The 14,120-nt window shown below is 44.7% G+C and overlaps 1 protein-coding gene across 1 annotated transcript in view; it reads right to left on the bottom strand.

Moving 5' to 3' along the window:
- The window catches only part of ABCB7 (ATP binding cassette subfamily B member 7), an 801,099-nt gene that overhangs the window by 568,948 nt on the left and 218,031 nt on the right, over positions 1–14,120 (bottom strand). Inside the window, exon 3 of the mRNA XM_085608245.1 lies at positions 10,668–10,754. Coding sequence (XP_085464371.1) covers positions 10,668–10,754 — 87 coding nt within the window. The remainder of the gene's footprint in view (positions 1–10,667; positions 10,755–14,120) is intronic.

Here is a 14,120-nt window from a genome sequence, read left to right as displayed (position 1 = left end):
CGTGGCATAAAGGCCGCTACTGAGTAGAGTGCTCGTAATTACAGACTGCTACTGACCAGTCGCACTTACACAGGAGGGCTATTACACAGGAAAAAGGGGGGACCGGCTGAAAGCTACAGTTACGCTTCTGCGGGCATTTGAAAACACAAAAAAACACGCATAGCTAAATGGACAGGGCCCAGGGAACACAGCTGCCATAAAGCACGCGCAGTCGAGCTGTCAAAATGCTTTTTACTGTAATGTGGTTTCCCACTTGAATGATAAAAAGTCAGTCCCAGCCCAGTGCTACTGCGCCTGGCCTCAGAACTGTTGCCAGCAGCAAACTCGTTTCACTTTACTGAACACTTTGTATTTTCTTGGTCTTTGAGATCTTTGATATTACACAAACTCAGGGCGGAAGTAGGTAGATCGCGTTACACAAAGAGCATTTTATTTGCGGCAGCAGCATCTCACACAAGGAGACTGGTGTGCGTTGGATGGGAATGTTTAATTTGGACAGTGCTAGACAACACATTGTATACATTTTCTTTGTACAACAGACATTTACTTTACAAACCATTGCAATTTAAGGCAGAAAGGGATAAGACACTTACTTACCTTCAGTACCGATATTTCTAGTGATTACTATACATCTACCTGCGGATTGCTCACCCCTTGAATACTATTTCAAATGGCAAAATGGTCCGGAAAATTATTTTACAAAGCTCTTTACTGACAGTAGGGGAGCCTGACACCATTCGATGGTGCAAGTGACATTCCTGTGACGTCATCGACTCAATAAAGTGACCTCACTGACCTGCCAATATCAGTTGGCCATCCATTTTTTCTGCACCACAGAAGCAGCTGGTCGAGAATGACATCAGTCCTGTCAAGTACCACACATCAGGCGTTAGACTAACGCATTTCAGTGTGGTGCTCTGCATCACCGCACTGAAATGAATTGTCACGCATAATGCATATCGCCCCACTGCCGTTAGCGCTGCCTGAATTATACTATTACTGTGTTACTAGAGTGGCAGCTAGCAGCGCACCGTCCCGCGCACACGCTGCTCCTGCGGTTCGGCTGGCTGCTGGCAGGCTGCTATAATGTATCAGAATTAGATTGCTCCCCCCGGCACAGCTTTCATCCCAACGTCACACCGAGGTAGTGCCCAATGGCTACTACTGAGACATGACACAGACCAGTCAGCCAGATGTGTGATACAACAGTCTCTGGCAACACAGGACGTCACTCCCTGTAGCCAGTGTAAGTTAGTTGTGGGAGGGACAGCTCCAGGCTGTCTACAGATAGGCAGCAATCATGGTGCTCGCAGCACTGCCCGAGTCTTGTTCGATAGAATCAGAGTCTTAAGATACTGCACAATGCATTCAAAAGGTAAACGTAGCCGTGGTTGGTAAAGCTAATTCTCTAAAGATGATAGACAGGAACAGATAAAAAAAAAATTAAGCACAGTAAAGATTGTACATATGTTCTTGATCATGATTTATACGGAAAATCGTTCTTTGTGTTAACTTTTAATTTAGATATGCAGAGGGATACACATTTGGAAATCTCCAATGCCCTCATTCTTTTTCGCAAGTACAAATTGGTAGGCATCAATCCGGTGGAGGCATTCCTCTGGGGGGATATTTTGCTTATGGGAGAATAGGCAGCAATAACACGAGTAAAGATAATAGTCTTGTGGTAGAACAGATGCTTGGTTCCGGCTCTGCACCGATCACTATGGTACAGCATTGCCCGATTGAGGCCGGTCTCAGACACTGAGGTCCCGTGTGGGCTGGGCTGCACGGGTTGGTATCAAATGGGCTCCAGTTATCCAACGAATGCCAGCAGGAATCCTTTAAGGGGCACGGGCTAGGCTTCATAACCTCTATGTGAGACAGCAGAACAGTTTAGTGTTAGACAAAAAATTGTCCCTAAAAAAATGGAAAGAGGCTATCGTCATCCCCCTAAAAAAGAAACCGAACATTAGCATGAACCAGCTGGAAAATCTTCGTCCCATTTCTCTGCTGCCTTACTTTGCTAAATTAGCAAAGAAGGTGGTTAACATCCAATTGACAGCTCACATTAAATCACCATAACCTACTTCACCCTACTCAATCAGGTTTCCGTGCCACTTATTCTACTGAATCGGCACTGCTCTTATCTACTGAAACCATCCGTAGACATGTAGATAAGGGGACAGACGGTTGCTCTAGTCGTTCTTGATCTCAGTGCCGCATTTGACACTGTTGCGCATCATACGCTACTTCAGCGCCTAAGGAAAGAAGGCATGGCTGGTAGGGCGGTGGAATGGTTAGAGTCCTTTCTACATGACCGCAGCTTTCAGGTGTCGCAGAAACCCTTTCACTCCAAAAGCGTTAAGCTGGAATAAGGGGTCCCTCAGGGCTCCATACTTAGCCCCACCCTCTTTAATTTCTACATTACCCCCCTGGCAGAGATTACAGGGAAGTTTGGTGTCAGTGTGGTGTCATACGCTGACGATACACTACTGGTGGGGACACTAACTCAAGACTCTGAGGAGGCAGCTATTAATTTCTCAACGTGTCTTCAAGAACTGGCGTCATGGATGGCTGATAATTGCCTTAAACTTAATGGCAATAAAACAGAGGTTCTAGTGATAAGTAAGCCTCCCTCGATCTGGTCCTCTGCATGGTGGCCTCAGACATTGGGTCCAACCCCATCCCCCAAGGATCAGGTAAAAAACCTGGCGATGTGGCTGGATACCAAACTATCTTTTGAAACTCATACCAGGCGGGTGACGGGAAACTGTTTTGGGGTCTTGCGTAGTCTCCGGAAGACATTAGACCTTAGATGTTCTCCCTATGTCAGCGAGGGAAACGATGGTCCACGCTCTCGTGACATCACATTTGGACTACGGGAATGTTCTTTATCTAGGAGCAAATATTAAATGTGTTCAGAGACTCCAGTGCATCCAGAATGCTGCAGCGCGTCTCGTTCTAATGCTCCCGAGGAGAGCCTCATCCAATAAGGCCCTGGCTTCCGTTCATTGGCTTCCGGTGAGGGAACGAGTACTTTTTAAAGCTATGTGTGTTAGCCACCGCATTTTGCAGAAGAAGGGGCCCTCCTATCTGCATGACCTTCTTACCCTGCACGTTCCCATCTGCTGTTTGAGATCTAGTGGGACGGGTCAGGTCAGCATTCCGACCATCAGGAGAGCTAGGATGGGCGGGCGTTCCTTTAGCTCTTTAGCGGCCACACACTGGAATAAACTCCCAATAGGCCTCCGGCTGGAATCCTCGGAGATTATTTTCCGGAGAAAGCTCACGACGTGGCTTTTCCATCTGGAAATACTCCTGTTTTCTGCTTTACCTCTCTGCCTGAAACTGGTTCTTGTCGCAGCGCGGGGTAGCCATGCGCTTTATAAGCTTGTTTATTATTTTATTATTAGACAGGGAGAGCAGTGCTTCAATGGGAACTGGGGGTGCACGCTAACGAGAGAGAAGTTGTGAGCGCTGCTTTGCCTGATGTTGCACAAAAGGGATATACTCTTGTCTCTCCTTTTGTAGTGTGAGCCCCTGTACAGAACAGTACTCTGCGCACGAATGACAAAGATGGCCTCGTATCATCAAAAGTTTACTTAATTTTGATTACTTAAATACAAACATAAATCCAAAGATACTTAACATCGTATGAAAGATTCTCGTTTTATTAGCTGTGTGTAGCACGAGAGGTTTCACATCAGTGACGACTCCAGGTGATACCTCTGGGGTAAAGAAGGCGTTTTGAGCGACCGCCTTCTGCTAATGCTACCTTCAACTTTTCTTTCTGGTGATCTCAGATTCAAGTCTTGTCGGGGCAGTGGGGCTTATCTCAGGTGGCAGACTGTGCCTGCCACTGCATCATTAGCACACAAGTGAACTGACCGAATGATGGGGAGGGGACGGGAGGCCCTCTGCAACAGTCATGGCTCTGCTCACCATCGACTGTTTTTGCATTTGTCACCCCGAGTGAGACGGGTATGCCCAGACGTGGGTCCCATGCTCTCCATGCTACTGGAATCAAGCTATCCTGGCTGAAGAGGGGTGAAACCCCGCACCGGTCCTAGGATGCTTGTTTCCAGTCCAGGGAGGACTTGGCTTGGCAGTTCGGGCTCGACTGTTCTCATTGGGCACAGGGTCGAGACTGATTTGTATATGGCTGGGATCAAACTGGAATGGCATGGTGAGCAAAAAAACGATGGATTTAGTCCCAGATCTCTGTACTGGGGTGAATGAATGACATTGTTCTGCATTCTGTCACATCAACTGTTGTTTTTGCATCCGCTCACGATCGGGCCACTCTGAGCCTGGAACAGTTGTTGTATTACAATAGGGGCTGCTACCGGCCAGGTCACTCCAGCAGTAACTTCGGCATTTCTTTGCAATGGGATCCATAGCCAAATCCATCGGACAATGCTTGCCCCAGGTGTTTCGCTGTCAGTCTAATGGAAATAGTGATGCCAGACGCCACAAGGCACAGAGAAAGATGTCACACAGATTTCTCAAAAGGTGAAGTAGTGAGACAGTGTGCACTGTACTAAGCCTCCCACGGCTGAGTGTGTGTGTGTGTCAATTAAAATCCTTAGCAGCGGATGCCGGCCGTACAGTGTGTGTCACATTATAACAGTTACTCTAAGGTGACAGTTTCTAGTTGCTCAAATGGGTGTAATTGGTGTGTATTTATAGGTTACCCTCGCCTTCATTGCTTGATTTTGCTTGTGAGAAGTGTCACTTAATCACTGAAATGTTCTCATAATTACACTGAAATTATGGAAATGTTAGTCTTAGCAATCTGATACCGTGGCAGCTATGTGATCATCAACAGAAAACCACCTTTTTCTGGTTCATCTGATCTCCAACTCCTCCAGTAGAGCATTCCACTCAAGAGTAGAGACCACCTACACTACCATGGCCACAGATGGAGAGGGCTGAAAGGACATCCCTTTGGAAAGGTTTTCCTCAACCCCACAAGGCAAGCTCCATTGCAGTGTCTTCTCTGGAGACCACAATGGAGTTACAAGGTCTTCCCTATGCTGCAACCACCAACTGTGAAGACCCACTGGAGAGCCCTCAAGTACCAGCACGCGTACATGATCCGAAGAATGCAAGGATCCAGCAGACCTTACAGGTGAAGGATACATAAGACTGGAATTTAAGCACCTTCCTGGAATTGTCCCGCATTCTCTGGTCCGATGAGAAGGCTAGTCCCAAGATGGTATCAAGTACTGCTCCAATGAATAGGAGGTGCTGAGAGAGCTCTCATATTTGGGTACATTGATGGAGACACACAAGCTGTGCAGCAAGGATGCCGTCGACTACAGATGTGACCACTTTATTTGCGGAATCTGGCTTTAGGAGGCCAGCCATCCAAGAAGGGAAACACTGGAAATTCTGAGTTCCTGAGATGCCACAACTTCCATCACCTTTATGAAGACCCACGGTGCCAATGTTACATCAAAAGGAAGGACCGAAAATTGTTAGTGAGTCAAGCCCACCAAAAACTTTAGGTACTTCCTGTAGAACTTCAGGATTGATATATGGAAATACATGTCCTGTAAATCGAGTGACCTCATCCGGGCTCATGTTCGAGATCCAAAAGAACTTATGCAAGAGGCAGTATCCTGTACGTCTCCTTCTGAAGGAAAAGATTCAAGAACCTGGGGTCAGATGAACAGAATGGGGGTTGGGAGCACACTGCCTCACAGTCCCAGCACAGTTCGCCCCTTTGCATCCTGGTAAATGCATTACACTGTTCAAACTTACTTCAAAATTAGCTGGAGTTTCACCAAACTTGGTGCAGTCATTGCTGTATATCTCTAGACAAGTGTTTCTGGGTTGAGCCCGTCATCAGTAGAGAGCAGCAGTATTATAGAGCAAAGAAACATCATCTGGGGTTGCTGGAAATGCTGCCAAGTTCCTCTCAGGTCACAGTACCACTCACAGGCACACAGGTGCATCTCCAAAGCTCGTAAGCTTGCTGGCTCAAGGGAGTCTTTAAAACAGAATGGGGGTTGGGAGCACCCCCCAAAAAAAAGTGTTGCTCTCTACTGAAGGACAATTATCCTGAAACACGCGTCTAGAGATACACAGCACTGGCTGCACCAACAAGGGTGAAAAACTAAAGCCTGACACCAAAGAAAGTGTTATCATGCACTGCATTTATTATGATGCATCGGGGCAAACTGAGTGCTGGAGTGTGAGGCAGTGTGCGCTCACCCCCTCCTATCTGGGGTCAGATGAAGACTGCTGTCCTTTGGAACAAGGAACTATCGGGAATAACATCATTGGCCAATCTCCTGCTCTGACACCAACTCCAAAGTCCCTTGTGGAGTAAACCCGCCACATGTTGCTGCAGAAGTAGGTGTTCATGCAAATGTTCCAAGTTCCACGATTTGAAGGTCTCACTAGTCAGAAGTTATGGCCTTCCAAACCTGTGGAAAAAGGGTAACCCGTCCTCCCACCAGTCTCAAAAGGGCTGACAAGGTGAGAACTAGATCCGCCATAAACTGTATCACTATCTCCCAACAATTCTGACAACCTATCCAACTTCTCCCACAACAAAATTGCAAACATCTACAGCAACTTTGCACACCAACCTTACCTCAGAGAACTCATTGTCAAACTACCCACCACCAACCATGACAGGCCAACCTAACCGTATGAACAACTCTCACCAGAAACGACACAGGGGCAATCATGCAGACTGTCCACTCATGGGCCTTCAACTGACCCTTGTCCCCACCGCATCTACTACATGAGAACATCACCAATCAGCACCATTCTGACCCAAATCATCAACAGCGTCATCATGTCTGCCACTTTCTTGGATGAATGGAAACTTGCTGAAATCAACACCTTACTCAAGAATTCTACAATCGACCAGAATCAACTGAACAACTTTAGACCCATCTCCCTGCTCCCCAATTCAGCTAAAGTGATTGAGAAGGCAATCAACAAGCAACTCACAACCCAACTCAAGCTGCATCAGCTTCGAGATAACACCCAAACAGGATTCAGAAAGATTTGTAGCACTGAAACACTCATCATGGCCACAGAATACATTCGAGCCATCTTGCAACGAGAAGAAACAGCGGCCCTCATCCTACTTGACCTCTCTGCGGCCTTCAACATGGTCTCCCACAACACCATCATCAGAAGACTCCACAAGATTGACATACAATGATCTGCATTCAAGAGACCAAGAACCAGATATGCGAAGTAACACAGGGATCGTCCCTCAGCTCCACCCTTTTCAACATATACATGACAAAGCTCGCCAACGCCATTCAATTACAAGGCATTACCATCATTTTCTACACAATTGACACCAAACTCATCCTCTCCCTGAGGGACAAAGCAACCACCAGAACTAACTTCAGCAACTGCATGACCATGATAGAAGACTAGATGCGAACAGCTGCCTGAAGCTCAAATTTGACAAGACAAAAGTACTGGTATTCAGAAACAAGACTTCCCCATGGGACTCCACCTGGAGGCCGTCTGAGCTAGAAACAACGTCCACAGACCACACAAGAATTCTAGGGATCATCCTAGAAGCCAAGTTCAACATGATGTCACAAGTCAACGCATTGAGCACCGCCTGTTTTTAGATCCTAGATATGCTGTGAAAGATCTTTAAATGGGTGCCACAGAACACAAGACAGATTATCACATAAGAACTCATCACCATCAGGCAGGATTGTGTCAACACTCTTTACGCCTCAATATCCAAACTCCTACACAGACTCCAGACCATAGAGTACGCTGCCGCAAAACTCGTACTCAACCTCCCACACCACACCTCCATCAGCCGCACCTCAAGAAGCTTCAATGGCTCCCTGTTCACAAGCATAGGGAATTCAAACTTCTCATACACACATACAAAGCCCTATATAACACAGGACACACTTTCACTAGCCTGCCAGTCCTACATTCTGCCTCACTCTCACACACTCCTGGCATCCGCAAAAGCAGAGCTGAAGGGTGCTCTTACTCTTACATGCCACTCAAAACATGGAATGACGTCCCTCAACATATCAGTGCCTTATCACTTCTCGAGTCCTCAAGAAACTGAAGGCCTAGCTTTTCGATTAAACATGAGGTTACTGCAAACCTGCACACATACCCAAGCCCCTGGATACCCACACAGGGATGTGTGCGCTATACAAATTGACATAACATAAAAAACATACCAGAGCTGCTTCCCTACAATGGTGGGGGTGGTGAAGGAGGTAGTGGGCTGGAGGGTCTCGCCCTTTCCACAATGTCTGCCTTGATGCAAGATGAGGTTTTGGGCTTCTTGTTGTGTGAGAGCTGCTTGGTGGAAGTTAAGGCCTCTCCGAAAGTCTTGAAACTCTTTTCTTTAGGGCCGCACACCAGGGAATGTTGCAGATGAACTTGCCTTAAACCGTTTCAAGGATGAATCAGTCTTCTCCCTGAACAAGTTTGTATGTTCTAAGGATAGGTCCATGAGCATGGATTGAATGTCTGACGAGAAAACTGAAGTTCTTAGCCAGGCATGTCATCTGACAGCGACGGATGTCCACATAAATTTGGGAACTAAACAGGCCATATCCAGAACGGACTGAATAATTTGGCTAGATGTTGCCTTCCCATCCCTGATAAGGTCTTGAAAGTGTGCCTGAAGTTCTAGCAGGCGATTAGGGAATAATGTACCAGCCATAAACCCGAGGAAGTGAACACAAAGTTGTAATAAGCATGTGGCCTTTAGTGACTTGAGAAACAGGGTTCCAGCCGCAAACATCTTTTTTCGTCCAGGCTTTAATCTTTTTCCACTTCCTCTACGAAGGAGCAGTAGGGAAATTCCCAAGAGTTAGTATGGGTGAGGCTTAGATGACAAGTCTCTCGGAGATAGGTGCTGAAATAAAAATATTAAAAAACAGGGGATAACCAGGAGCAGGACAATATCTCCTGGTAACAGTGCAGTTTACCGAAGAGTTTTAGCCCATGTTGACAGCACTGAGCCTCATTAGGTGGGAGATGTTGCTTAGATATGAGGATCAAGGGCTAAATACCTCCGTGAAGATCTAGCTTTAGCCTTCACAGAGGGTAAGGGAAGTCTAAAATGTCCGCTGCCTTGCAAATAATGGAATGATAAGAGGATACACAGGGAGGGAGGAGCCCCAATGGGTCTGCAAATTTTAGTTCTGGAGAAGTGTCTATACCACTTACGTCCCTTAGGCCCTGGAATTCCTGCATAGGGCTATCTTACTCTGAGTCCATAGCAAACAGGTTATACACTGAAAACTGTTGTTCTTTAAGTAAATGTTGTCTCTCGCTCCTGGAACCTTTGAACTGGAGGTTGGGAGACAGAGGATGACTCTGGTGCCGACAGCATCAGTTCTACAATCTGAGTCGGTCTCGGAGCTGTGGCTGGAGATATTGGTGTGGAAGGTTTTGCTGGTAGTGGTAATGATGCCAGAGGTGACACCATTTGTAAAGGCACAAAGGGGTTAAAGGGAGCTGAGGGAAACCCATCAGCATGAACCGATACTTCATGTCCAGTGTTCCCATGGGTCCCGAAGGTGCTGCAGAAGGGGCAACTGCAAGATGGAAGACCTCAAATATGGCGGCAGAGTGGCTTCAGGCACTGGAAAGGTTGGCTACAGCTGACAGGCTAAACCCGGGGATAGCAGAGCTGGCGGCAGTTTCTCCAATGGCGTCTGATCTTGAAGGGGGGGGGGGGGGGGGGGAGGTGAGGCGGGGTGAAGTGGAATAAGATTTCTAAGAGCTCAGAAGTGAAAGGAATAGTTTAAACTGCTAAGGACGGGATCCTAAAGGGTCAATGAGTCGCAGTGGCCAGTCTAGATTTACGCAGATAGTCCCAAAGTAAGTCTCGCTGTCTCAGGCACACCAGTAAAGGCCTAAATTAGAGTCCAACTCAGAAGGAAGGGAGAATAGGCAGACAAGCAGAAAACGAGTGAGCCTGGGAGCAGCACGAGTTAAACGACAGGGACGATCAGGGAAGCAACCTCCCTACCCTTCAACAAGTACTTGAGCGGGAGGGGGCTAGATCGCACTGGAGACACCAGCGGCCGGATTAGCCATCAGAAACTCCAGCGGGTCAATGAGCGAGAAAATTATGGGCAATCAGAGAACTGTTTTTTGCCAAGAATAGGTGACTTTCTAATAAAATAGGTGGAACACAGCTCACTGTAAAGCACAGATGAGTGTAAAAGATCACCAGTGTGTCAAGCTTACAGCATGGTGCTCTACGGAGCACTCTTTGGTGGGAGGCGAGATATGTGAAGCGATGCATTTCTATCTGCACTTGGGGTCCCCATCTCTTGCAATGCTGCTGCAAAGCTTAAGTAAAAGAGGGGAAAATGTGCCAAAATGCACACAGGTAAAAAGACAGCATTACTTTAGCAGGCGAGAGTGGGCACAGGATTTGAAATGGTAACAAATGGTTATGGTTTTGGAAATACAAATGTAAAGTGCTCCGATACCCTACGTAGGGTCATGTTCGCACTATAGAAAACACCAAATAAATAAAGTTAGAAAAGCATTTTTTTAAAAAGTAAAAATGTTTAAGGGCATGTATTCGATACAGTTTTTCTTTACAAAAAAGAAAATAAATCTTGAAGTGTGTGCACACATACAAATTCGCTTTTGCCTTTATAACACGTGTTCATAAGACTTACCCCATGTTTGGGATCAGTGTGGAGGTTTGCACCCGCCGTGCCGTGCCAGCAGTTCCTTTTATCAATGAAGGGCCACCTCGGGAGAGTCTGCCAATGAGAATACAAATGTATGCAGTGAGCTGGGAAAATCAACCACTTAGGGATAGGTCACCAATGTGAAAGGACATGTTTGGAAAAACTGAACAGCTTATAGTGATACATAATACATTTAAACACGAGACCAGGAAAGTAAAAAAGATCTATTGGTCTTTCAAATCAGGTTTGAGAACAACGCATGGCCAAATCCAGAGTATGCCGCAAAGGGAAGTCTGAAAGCTGCTGTCCAAGTAATCCTTGCCGCTATCGGTAACCTGGTGATCAGCTGTAGAAATGGATCGTATATAGTTGCATGACAGACCCTAAAAAGGTTTACCATTCTGAGTATTCTGTCTTTCCAGTTTTCTCAACCCAGATTTAGATTTTGTATTAGAAACATCACTTCAACTGAGTGAACCCACTGAATGTCAAGAAAGGAAGGTGTAAGCCGGGACTTCCTCTCATTTGCGCTGGAAGGAAGGGACCTTCTGGGTAGATGCCTACAGTATAGCTGGGCGTGGTCAGTTGCACCAGGGCTGGGCAGAGGGTGCAATAAAGTAACCTTTATTTTTACATCAAGTCTACAGGATCATTCAAATCAGTTGCGTGTGGATCACTTTTGGCTCTCGTGGCACGACTGGAAAGTGCTTCAAAAGCTTTTCATTCGGAGCTCAGTTCAAGGATACAGTGAACTTAGTGTGCCGTCTACTGAGCTTTCCTGACAGCTATCTGCCTGAACATCCAAAGGTGACAATAAGGGATACGTGTACTGAGTTCTTCCCTTTACCAGTCACCAGTGACAGAAAGAGACTTGTCCAGCAGAGTTCTACTTCTCCATACAGGTCTCCAAAACCACATGAGCTAGGCGAGACATCCTTCACTGGCCTGCAACCAGAGGCCCCGTTTGCTAGATCTCTCTGTGCAACTGATCTACAAAACCATGCCCTGAAGGAGAGATGAGCTCAGTCTAACATAGCTTGGCATCTCCTCTCCCAGATAAGGAGCAGGGCTCGGCCAAAAATGCACCGAGTCACTGGAGATAGGGTTGAGTCTCCATAGGCCTTAGCTCAAGTGTTCTTGATGCTCATTTCTTGAACCTCAACAACTGCATCCTGCTGCAATAGGTTGCTCGACAAGAGGTGAAGGGGGAAATAATCAAACAAACCCGTGTTTTTACCTCTCTAAGATTTACTCACACCACTTATTTAGGGCAGTGCTGGTGAAATACTCATGGGACAAGGCAGAATCCAGGATAGTTTGCCTCGCTACGTAATCAACAGAAAGGGTACACAAGACCACTTGTGTGGCCAAAGTCCTAGAATCACTTCCTGATTTTTCCTCGTTCATGAAATCGAACATCTCCCGAGGGACATATGCAACCCTGCTCTGCATGTTAGCCAGGAAGTTCCAGAAAGAAATTGTACTGATGGTAGCATAGAGTACTGGCATGTGGGGTGTCCGCTTACCAAGAGACTAGCAATCAAATTTACACATCGATTACAAAAATCTAAAAAGAATTGGGCCCTGAACTGCAACTTCAGTATTTCCTCTCCTGGATGAAGTGTCAAGCTAGAGCCCTTCTAGGAAGTTGCTAAGAATTACAGAAGCAGATTCTCACCATCCAGCCAGAAATGGAGAACTTGCAGCGGCACATAGGTGCCACAAAGAATTAAGGGATGCTGCGTAGAATGCAGGTATGATTGCACACAGGGTAGCAGAGCCTTAAAGAAACAGGTTTTGAATCATTTTCTGGTTCTGCCAGTATGTAGCAAGGAAGTCAATGATGCAGGACAAGGCCACAGGAGTAAAGTTGGAAGAACAATGTTCGAAAATAAATAAAATGAATGGGTTATCAAAATTATACTGGTGGTATAAGGTGGACTGGGCTAAAGGAGATCTCTGAAAGGTAGGTGAAAAGTATAGGGAAATATTCATGGATATGAAGGCAGAAGCAAAGAGAGTAATCAGATATGAAGATAGCCCCTATTTTGCTAGAAACATATTGGTGGTAGAGTGAAAGTTTGATGGGGGAATGTGGGATTTAAATTTAAGTAAGCACTACAGAAGGTGTTTATGGCTTTGATGTGGCACCGTGACAGAAGCAGGGCGGACTAAGAAAACATTTGGAGTGCCCGGAGATATAAATGGGGCTAAGCGGTCATGTAAGCACTATGGAGCCAGATTCACAAACTGCCTTTTGTAGTACGGATTTACTTACTACAAAAATGCAATTCACAAATCTACAAGTGTAAATCTCCCCCTCCTCTTATTTCAATAGGGAGATTCTCAAACATGAAAGTTTACTACTTCATAGTAAATGTGGGAGGGATCTGGGAAGAGGCTGCAAAAAAGGAATACTTACTACTACATGGGAGATAGGGTATGAGTAAGGCTATTGCTACTTCCACCCTGAACTTCTAAAGTTACTAAAGCCAAAAAGAACCCAAACGAGTAGTAAACTTACTCCAGCTCAGACCAGGAGTAAGTCCAGCGCCACACATGGCCAACTACTGGAACTGCAACACCCGCCCATAGAAAATTATGGAGGCAATGACAAAGTAGAACCACATAGGCAAATGTTAAAATAAATGTCTTTATTTTGACTTTATAAATAAATAAATATACAAGTTTGTATAAAAATAAATTTGTAATAAAATAAAAAGTGTTTCCATTTAAATAACAAATATAAACATTTTCAAATGAATTAATTCAAATGCATTCTATACGTAACGTTTTGTAACCTAATGCCTAATGAGTAATTATAAAAACATTTTACTTCAGGTGGGTTTTAATAAATCTTTAAAAAAATGAATTTTAGATATTTAAATTAATTATTTAATTCAAAATTGAATTCATACTACTGAAACGTATTTTGTTCTACAGTTAAGACATATTTAAAATTGTTTAAACTAATATGAACATAAAAAGTACACAAAAATATCTTAACATTTTCTCTCTACTTAGCAGTGACTCCGAATTCGACCTACATGTGAAAAATTACTATTTGTAACTGTACATAATTAACTTAATTTTAAATAGTTCATTCATTTAAATATATGAAATTAATTATTAAAGTTTTACAAAAATCCCAACAATAGTAAAATGTTTATATATACTTATGAATTAAAAATTATAAAGTTATGTATAGAATTTATTTATTTTTAAGTTTTAAAAGTTATCAAAATAGATCCTAACATTTATTTTGTATTTATATATAATTTTTGTAACTGTATACTAAATGCATATATATATATATTTAAAAAGTCGAAATATATTAATTTTAACATTGGGTTTGATTTTAAGTCCTTGGCTCCGTTCTCTTCTATGGAGGATGTTACAATACCACTTTGTAGCCATATGAGGACTTAACTTACGACT

This window comes from Triturus cristatus, chromosome 5_2 (assembly GCF_964204655.1).
Source record: "Triturus cristatus chromosome 5_2, aTriCri1.1, whole genome shotgun sequence".
Lineage (NCBI taxonomy): Eukaryota > Metazoa > Chordata > Amphibia > Caudata > Salamandridae > Triturus > Triturus cristatus.
The sequence above is the reverse complement of the archived record's forward strand: the minus strand, read 5'-3'. Positions and strand labels throughout refer to the sequence as shown.